Source organism: Gossypium arboreum, chromosome 6 (genome assembly GCF_025698485.1).
Source record: "Gossypium arboreum isolate Shixiya-1 chromosome 6, ASM2569848v2, whole genome shotgun sequence".
NCBI classification, from domain to species: domain Eukaryota; kingdom Viridiplantae; phylum Streptophyta; class Magnoliopsida; order Malvales; family Malvaceae; genus Gossypium; species Gossypium arboreum.
Window position 1 is genome coordinate 126054762 of NC_069075.1, and position 8899 is coordinate 126063660.

Sequence of the window (8899 nt, forward strand, 5' to 3'; positions counted from 1 at the left end):
TCCTAAATGCAGCATCTTCTGTTTTCTTTTTTTTTTTTTTTAAAAAAAAAAATTCAAAAAAGCAAAAAAGATAGAATAGGGGCACGTGACAGCTAGTATGTGGGTCCAAATAATCCTCTATGGCTCTATCTAATCAGCCAATCCTGATTTTATTTTATTTTGTTTATTTATTTATTTTCAGTTTTCGTTTAATTTTGTGAATAACGAAACCCATTTAACGGTCTCTCCCTCTTCTGTTTTTTTTTTTTTTTAAATATTGTTTTATACAATGCGATTTTCGTTACTATTTTTTCATCATTAAAAAGGAAAAAAGAAAGAGGATTTATGAATGTGGTGGGTCAATCATCTTTCTTTTTTCTTTTGATTGTATTCGTAGTTATAAAAAAAAAAAAAAAGACTCTTACCGTCTGCTTTCTCTGTCTCTCTCTCTTATTTCCTTTCTCCCGGGGTTCCTCCGACGCGCGACGGAGGGAGAGAAAGAAAGAGCCCACAACTTTCAAAAGTTTAATTTCTAGGGATTTTTAAAATTTCCTTTTTTCTTGTGTGGTCGATTTTCAGTTTAGCTAGTTAGATAGGTTGGATTGAGAGGGAGGGAAGAGCAGAAGAAAATAAATAGAATAGAAATGTCAGCGGCATTGGACCCTGTCGATTGGCTTCTCTTCTCTCTCAGTAAAGCTTTCCGTAGTCCTCTTGCTGTTTTTGTTCAGATCCAGGTTTGTTCTTCTTTTCTCTTTCGAAACCATTTTTTTCCTTTGATTCCGCGTTATACGAAGTGTGATTTTTGTATATTTTTCCCCTTTTCGGCGTTCGGATAGCTCTAGCGATTAGCATGTTGATTTTTTTCCCTTTCTTTAATCTGAGCTTCAAAAAAAATTAAACCTTATTTTACGTCTTTCCTCGGACATTAATTGGATGTTTGGTTAGTTTCTCAGCTTTGTATCTTTTCTACAATTAGCTTATTTATTTTATCTAATTTTTAAGATTTAGAGTCTGCACCTTAAAATGATTATGATTTCCTTTTACAATGAAGGCGCTGGCTTTTCATTACTATTGGATCTCGGTAGTTATGTCTAGAACTGAAAGCTAAATCTCTTTGATTTTTACTCTCTCTTATTTATTTATTTATTTATTTACCAGAAAAGAAAAGAGAGAAAAGAATACTGTTTGTGAGATAATTGAAATGAAATGTTTGGAATTTGGTCAGAGTGGTGGCTGTTATGAAAATAGGTGGCAATGTTTCTTGTAATGATTGCAAATTTTGTAATTTAAATACCTTGATTCTTCACCGATTATGTAATTTGTAGTATTGAGACAGGAAAGAGTTTTATTAAGCTCTGAATTGAGCTTTGTTTATTATAGGCTTATAGCATTAGAATCAAATGGAGTGGGAAGCTTCTTTTCCTAAATATGTTTTCTCTATATCACGGGACTTTTGTTTTAGTTTACTGATTTGTTTGTGTTGTTTGAGGGAAGGATGACATGTCAGTTAATGTAACAAGGGTCGTCTCATTGGATGGCAAAGGAAATGAGCTTTTAACCAATAGTTTATAAAAAAGAAAAGCTATTGAAACATCCTTATTTTTATTAATTACCAATTACAACTTTTGAAGGAACTATAATGTTTGACGAATTCATGTTATCTATTCTGCTAGCTGATGTTCTTGTACTTCTAACTAGTGCCTTTCTTTTAACTTCACAATCATTCCAATTATCTACTTTATGAATACAGTACTTTTAACTTTGATTGTTATATATCAGTTGCCCTTCTTTATCTGCCTGTTTAAACTTCAAAAAGGTTACCAATCTGAATGCTTTGTATATGATGTAGGGATGTGTAATATGCTTGACTCTTGCTATTGGGTGGGCTTTTGCTGCTTATGTCAGGTACATGGTTTCAAGAGAATTTAAAAAAGCAGGCTGCTTGCTGCCATAACCATTCTATGTTGTCTTATGACCTAGAAACTTGCCTATTTCATTTATATATACCTGCATTCTTTGCCCTTTACAGGAACAGAGAGATCAATAGAATGAAGGATGCCATGAAATGTGGCAATAGCTTTGCTTTTTTGTGCCATGATATTAATGAACTTGAGCACACTAATCAGGTCAATCTACCAAGAGTTACAGTTGTGATGCCTTTAAAAGGTTTTGGAGAACATAATCTGCACAACTGGAAGAGTCAGGTGAGTATTTTATGGTCTAGCTAACACTAAGCTTTAGGTGTCCTTTTAGTGCATTCTAAAGAAGCGTGCATTTACCTATTCCTTGTCCACATTTTGTTCATCAGAAAATGGAAAACTGAACTAAATTTGTCTCCTTTATATTTTTTTTCATATTGCTCTAAGAATTTTCATGTTTGCAATAGGCAATTTTCTGAAGTATTTGTTTAATGTCAATGGAGGCAGATCACATCTCTCTATGGTGGTCCTCTAGAATTTCTTTTTGTGGTGGAAAGTACTGAAGATCCTGCTTACCATGCTGTATCTCGGTTAATAAGGGATTTTAAGGTATACTAAAATTTGCTTTCTGATTATATTGACAAAAAAGTCAAATAGTTTTTTTATTAATCTATATCCTTGATTCCCCTTTCACTGAAAACCCTGGGTACTCAATGCTTGCCCCTTGTTTCACGCAAGTGTTAGAGGGCACCATTTGAGTGTCTTCTCTGTGGCTTTACTTCTTGCCTTCCTGATTTCATTGCATGTTTTTCTGCGCAGGATGATGTTGATGCTAAAATCATTGTGGCTGGTTTGTCAACAACCTGTAGTCAGAAAATACATAACCAGCTGGTACGTAATAACTTTACCAAATTGTTAAACAGATTTTTCAAATGATCTCTCCTTTTATTCTTGTATTAGTATTATGTTTAAACCATAAAATTGTCAGTCTCACTTGTACTCAGTGATGAATTATGTTAATCCACAATTATTTAAAGTCGGTCCTTGTATGTTGTTAACATCTCTTTGCTAGAAGCGTATTCAACATATTATGTCATTTGGTATTTCTTTTGAAGGTTGGGGTGGAAAGAATGCATAAAGATACCAAGTATGTATTATTTTTGGATGATGATGTTAGGCTTCACCCTGGATCAATTGGAGCCCTCACTGCTGAGATGGAAAAGAATCCTGAGGTATGTTGCACACAGCAATATACATTAAGTCAAAATAATTAACTTTTTTTCTGAACTGTTGATTTCTTTTGTGGTATTCATGTTATTGGCAATGGCGTGCAGATATTTATTCAAACTGGATACCCTCTTGATTTACCGTCTGGAAGTTTAGGGAGTTACTGCATCTATGAATACCATATGGTATGATGCCATCTACGACTTATTTTCTCTTCCCAAGATTTTGTATATACCTGACCATATATTATTTTCGGATAACTTGAATTGTATTTATACAAGAGAGCAGTGAAAAACCAGCTATCAAAACAACAGTACAACAAGAAATAAAACAGTTAGTGACTAACACCTAAGTCAACCATCCAATTATTTCATAAAATATGGATTTAAATGGGGAGTCAGGCTCTAGTAACTTTTTTGTATATGGTGTACTGTTTTGTTGTTGTCCTAATGTCAAAATCTATCAGCAACACCTGTAGATAAGTTGCACCTTTGATTGCTAGCTGAGCAATCCTGCTTTCCTCCCTAAAGATTAAACACACACATTAATTCATGTACTCCTACTCATCAAATATTTCTTTTCTACAGCCTTGCTCTATGGGATTTGCCACTGGTGGGAAAACATTTTTTCTTTGGGGAGGGTGTATGATGGTAAGTAGCCCCCCCCCCCCTATTGTTCTCAGTGCATCCTGCGCAAATTTGAAGGATTATTTCTGATTCTTCTAGATTGTTTTTCAGATGCAAGCTGATGATTTTAGACGTGACAATTATGGTGTGGTCTCAGGACTTCGAGATGGTGGATACTCTGATGATATGACACTAGCTGCTATAGCGGGTAATTTAGTCTCTGTTAGCTGTTTTAGTATACTAATATATCTGTTGATATTAGAATTAAAGCTTTTTATTCTCGTAGACTTGCAGCCTTTAACTGCTCATGATTGTCTCTTCTCAGGAGCCCACAAGAGGCTTATTACGTCCCCTCCTGTAGCTGTTTTTCCTCATCCTCTTGCAAGTGATCTCAGTTTCTCTAGGTTTGTGAATTTTACCTGTTAATCTGATGTATTATATGCAAATCCTTCTTGACTTGGACTTGTTGTCCAGGTACTGGAATTACTTGAGGAAGCAAACATTTGTTTTGGAATCATACATAAGCAGGGTTAATTGGCTAATGAATAGAGGACTGTTTTCATTCCATTGTTATCTTTCATGGGGATTTGTAGCACCATACTTCATGGCTGCAGTTCATATTGCAGCAGCATTACAAATCTATATCAAGGGTTATTCATATGAGGAAACAACCTGTACTACAAGTGGTGAGCACACTACTTTTCCTTTTTAGCTAGGTTTGGTCGTAGTATTAACTAGTTAAGAAGAAGCCAATGTCTGGGATTGTAATCTGGTAGTATACCAGTCTATTTATGACATTTTGAGTAACAAGATTTTGTTTCTTTGTCTTTGGCTGAGATGGAACTAAGTTATACTGGTAATTTACAATTTCCTCTGGGCCCTCAACATATTGGGTTTGGTAATTTAGACTTGTTTATCAGGGATGCATGCCTGTTTGCCTTCCACTACTAGAGATGCTAGCAGTAGCCCTCTTCACATAATAGAAATTTCTTTTTCGGTAGTAAATATTGGCTGCAGAGAAGCATGCTATGGTAAAGTTTGAAATAGGTCCTGCAACTAAGCAAACTCTTTTTCCACAGGATTGTTACTAGCAAGTTGCTTAGCTATATGTACCCTTACGGAGCTACTTTCCATGTGGAACTTAACAAGGATTGAAGTTCAACTATGCAACATGTTATCCCCTGAGGCACCTAAGCTCTCACTTGATTATTACAACTGGAGCTTGGTAAGCACCTCTATCTCTTTTGTATCGAGGATGGCAACGAATTTTATTGAACTTGTATCATTATGTTGTTCACATGAAACTCGAGTGTGAATCTTTAGTATATACCTCTTCCTTCTTCCCAACTGTATATTATTCATAAGTTGCACACACCTATGTGTTTAGAGTGATGACAAAAATTTCTGGCCTTTTTATCCGTTTCCATTCCTGGTCTAAAATCCTGGAATGATCTCCTTCACACTGTAGTGAAATAGTGTACTCAAGGTTTCACTTAAAAGGAACATAAAAGTTTTATAGTTAAATCAACTGTGTTTTTTGTTTGATTAGGTCTGAATTTTGACTCGAAGCTTGGTTATATCGCTTTTCGAGTATGTAGATGAAATTGTTTTGTGATTGAGCAGATATTTGTCGCATTGCTGGTTGATAACTTTCTATACCCTATCTCTGCCTTCCGATCTCATTTCTCTCAATCAATCAATTGGTCGGGTATTCGATATCACTTGAAGAATGGAAAAATAAACAAGGTAAGTCAGTGGAGCATAGCACTTAAATTAAACCATTCATAATGACCTCGAGGTTTATTAATTTGTTGGAAGCTTAGCAGTATTTGTGTAATGGTGCAGATTGAAAGGAACAAAGGTAGGGGACCAAAGTTCACAGACTTGGGAGGTAAGCATTTATATGGGAAAAAAGGAGCTCCTCCAAAAGCCTCATTCCTAAGCTCATTGGCGAGAAGTTTGTGTCAATGGCATCAACCCAAGAAATACGAGGTTTAGCAGAGAGAAGGAATGTTTATTTTTTGTGACCATTGTGGCTCTTCATTTTTGGATCCGAGTGGAAGCAGCAAGGTTTCTGAAGCACAGATTCTTTAGTTGGTTGGTGGTGGGATTATTTGATGATTCCTTATTGGATTGGTTTTAGTGGTTTAGGAATTTTCGCCCTCATTTTTTAGTTGCCATTCAATCAGATTTATTCTTAATTTTATCAACCCTCTTCATCCGGGGGCTGACTTTGTAACTTGTATCGATTTCGTCCTGTAATTTTATTAAATGATTATATACAGTCGGTGTTCAAATGTGAGACACAAAGTTTAGTGTTTGTGATTTTACAGTTTTCCAATTCGCATCTGTATGTATCGACTGCCCATTTTGTGTTATATGTTTTGCAATTTTCATTACTCTTTTCTTGTTTTATCAAATTTCAACCAAAAGCAGGAAATGCTTTTAGATAAAGACTTACTTTATATGTTTTCTTTTAATGTTTATGTCTAAGTTCGTTTTCGGGTCCAAAATGCAAGGTATAAATTGCCGTTCAAGCACTAGCAAGGAATAGTCCAACTGATGTTAATTGACGGAGTAAGTTGTGAGTTTTAGCCTGCTTATGAATAGTTCTTTCAAATTAAATATTAAAAACAAAACAAATCATGTCAAGCTCTGATTCTTTCCTCCACCGAAAGTAACACATCAAACGAGTCTATCTCTATCCATCAGGAATTAGAATAAAGTTACAAACAAAGAATCAATCACAGCCAAACTTCAACCTTTTTTATTTATTTATTTTATTTTATTGTTCCTTTCACATTCATATCCAAACTTGTTCCCTTGAAGAAAAACATAGCAAACTTAGGTGCAAAAATAATAGAAAAGATATGGGGTGTTTCAGGGGAAAGAGTTCCAAAGCTTCCCATGACCATCCCATGCAATCCTCCTCAACTCAACCTGTAGTTGCATACCCAGAAAACAAGAATCTGAAAGTAGAGCCTCTTTTGCAGATTCCAGGATGCAGGGTTTATCTGATGGAGGAAGGAGAAGCCTTGGAACTGGGCAAGGGTGAGTTCACACTTGTGCGGGTATTAGAAGAGAATGTTCCTCTTGCTACCATCGTTAAAGTTGGGGAAGATGTTCAATGGCCTTTGACAAAAGATGAGCCGGTTGTGAAGCTTGATTCCTTTCACTACCTCTTTTCCTTGCCCATGAAAGATGGGAATCCTCTGAGTTATGGAGTGACCTTTTCGGGACAGTATGATAGCAGGCTCATGAGCTCCTTGGATTCGTTTTTGAAGGAGCATTCATGCTTTTCTGGTGCAACTTCAACTGGGGATAAACATGTGGATTGGAAGGAGTATGCTCCCAGGATCGAATCTTATAACAATGTTTTGGCAAAGGCCATTGCTGGAGGGACTGGTCAGATTGTGAAGGGAATCTTCAAATGCAGCAATGCTTATACTAGCCAGGTTTGCTTTCAACTTCCAACTGGTATTCTACTTTTAGCCATTTATCAGTTAACCCTAAGAAAACATTCATTGCTAAAGCTAAAAAAGCCTTGTATAGAACATACCATGGTTAGTGAATCTAAAGAAAAGAAGGAATTAAAAAGCAGGTTCAGAAAGGAGGAGAAACCATTTTAATGCAAGCTCCTACAGCAAGTAACAATGGTTACCAACGCAGCAGGACCACAAGGATGAGTAGTGGAGCTGTCAACAAAAGCCTAAAACGGTATCCCAAGACTTAATTATTTTTCCGGATATTATGTGAAGTTGACATAAAGTAGTTTTCATTAAAGTCAAAAGTTGTTGAACTCTGAGCCTAAGGTACTGCATATGTCTGATTGTGTAGTGTGCGAAAGCTGTCCAAAATGACTGAAAAGATGAGCAAAGCAATGCTGGGCATAGTTGGTGCGGCTAGTGGAACAGTGATGGCACCTTTGGTTAGCTCCAAACCTGGGAAAGCTTTCTTATCCATGGTTCCAGGAGAAGTTCTTTTAGCTTCACTTGATGCTGTTAGTGAGTAACAATGGCCACATATTCTTGATTTCTCTTCTCTGATATTTGTGACACCAAATATGAATTATCCATTTCGTGTATGTATGGCTATGGCAGACAAGGTTCTAGATGCAGCAGAGGTTGCTGAAAAGCAAGCTTTTTCTGCAACATCATCTGCAGCAACCAGAATGATGACTGATAGGTAATACATATATATATATATATATTTCTATCTTGATTTGGTGTTAATGGTTTTGAGTAAGTGTTGCAGGTTTGGTGAAAGAGCTGGGGAGGCGACAGAAGATGTGCTAGCAACAGCAGGGCATTGTGCTGGTGCTGCTTGGAATATATTTAAGATAAGGAAGGCGATCACTCCCAGATCCACTGCCACATCAGGAGTATTGAACAATGCGGCCAAGTATAGAAGCACCAAATCTTATTAGACTCTTGTATTCAACTGATTCATTCCATCATCTGCAAACAAGCAAACATGATTTAAAAGCTTCTCTCTATATATAAATATATGTCTGCAATTTTACTAAACCATGGATTTTTATATTGGAACTTACCCACTATTCTAAGGCATGATAAAACTCAAATGCAGTTTATTTTAATAGTAAGAGTAATAAGCAGTCCAAAGAGCTATGTATCTGCGCAGCGTGTAGTATAGTTATTATTATTTTTAGGCTGTGTTTTGACACTTTTTTTTCATGCGGCAGTTACGTTACTTTTTTGTTCAATCTAGTACCCAAAGGAAACGAGGTTAATTTTTTGGTGTTTAATTCGGGTTTTAGAATTGATTTGATGAAATTTAATTATTAATATTATTAGGTTTGAATTTTTCATGGTGTTAATAGAATAAATTTAGTGTTAATTGTGAATTTGTTTAATTTTGCATTTAATTTATCAAATATAATCCGATCATGAAGAGTGATTTCTTAGGAGTGTTTTGATGAATGCTAATTGCTAAAATTATTCACTAATTATAATTTTTTTTATCAAATCAACTCTAAAACCTGAATTAAATATTAAAATAATTAACATTATTACATTCAAGTACTTAAGAAAAAGGATGGGTGTGTTATTATTCCATTTCCATCGAAGCATAAATAATGGGCCTAACTAGGGGTTACTTGGGGCTGGGCTTCCCTCCCCTTCACATTTT

At 35.7% G+C, this 8899-nt stretch overlaps 2 protein-coding genes across 2 annotated transcripts; both read left to right on the forward strand.

The window, feature by feature from the left end:
- The first annotated feature begins 443 nt into the window (after positions 1-443).
- On the forward strand, positions 444-6103 carry LOC108484033 (uncharacterized). Its single transcript, NM_001330048.1, has 14 exons — positions 444-713; positions 1829-1884; positions 2009-2183; positions 2406-2507; positions 2718-2789; positions 3014-3130; positions 3233-3310; positions 3713-3775; positions 3863-3959; positions 4077-4155; positions 4226-4437; positions 4831-4976; positions 5375-5497; positions 5597-6103. The coding sequence occupies exons 1-14, from the start codon at positions 624-626 to the stop codon at positions 5747-5749; spliced, it is 1563 nt and encodes a 520-aa protein (NP_001316977.1). The 5' UTR covers positions 444-623; the 3' UTR covers positions 5750-6103.
- Positions 6104-6435: 332 nt separating this feature from the next.
- LOC108485545 (senescence/dehydration-associated protein At4g35985, chloroplastic-like) lies at positions 6436-8277 on the forward strand. Its single transcript, XM_017789401.2, has 5 exons — positions 6436-7206; positions 7353-7468; positions 7589-7755; positions 7852-7936; positions 8006-8277. Exons 1-5 carry the CDS (start codon positions 6622-6624, stop codon positions 8175-8177), a joined length of 1125 nt encoding a protein of 374 aa, XP_017644890.1. The 5' UTR covers positions 6436-6621; the 3' UTR covers positions 8178-8277.
- The last annotated feature ends 622 nt before the right edge of the window (positions 8278-8899 follow it).

Excerpts from the sequence above, each read along its gene's own strand:
- LOC108484033 (NM_001330048.1), top strand. The coding sequence starts at position 624 with ATGTCAGCGGCATTGGACCCTGTCGATTGGCTTCTCTTCTCTCTCAGT. Across the intron at positions 2,790-3,013 it reads AGAAAATACATAACCAGCTG|GTTGGGGTGGAAAGAATGCA; the intron begins GTACGTAATAAC and ends TTTCTTTTGAAG. Across the intron at positions 4,438-4,830 it reads AACAACCTGTACTACAAGTG|GATTGTTACTAGCAAGTTGC; the intron begins GTGAGCACACTA and ends CTTTTTCCACAG.
- LOC108485545 (XM_017789401.2), top strand. The coding sequence starts at position 6,622 with ATGGGGTGTTTCAGGGGAAAGAGTTCCAAAGCTTCCCATGACCATCCC. Across the intron at positions 7,469-7,588 it reads GTCAACAAAAGCCTAAAACG|TGTGCGAAAGCTGTCCAAAA; the intron begins GTATCCCAAGAC and ends CTGATTGTGTAG. Across the intron at positions 7,756-7,851 it reads AGCTTCACTTGATGCTGTTA|ACAAGGTTCTAGATGCAGCA; the intron begins GTGAGTAACAAT and ends TGGCTATGGCAG.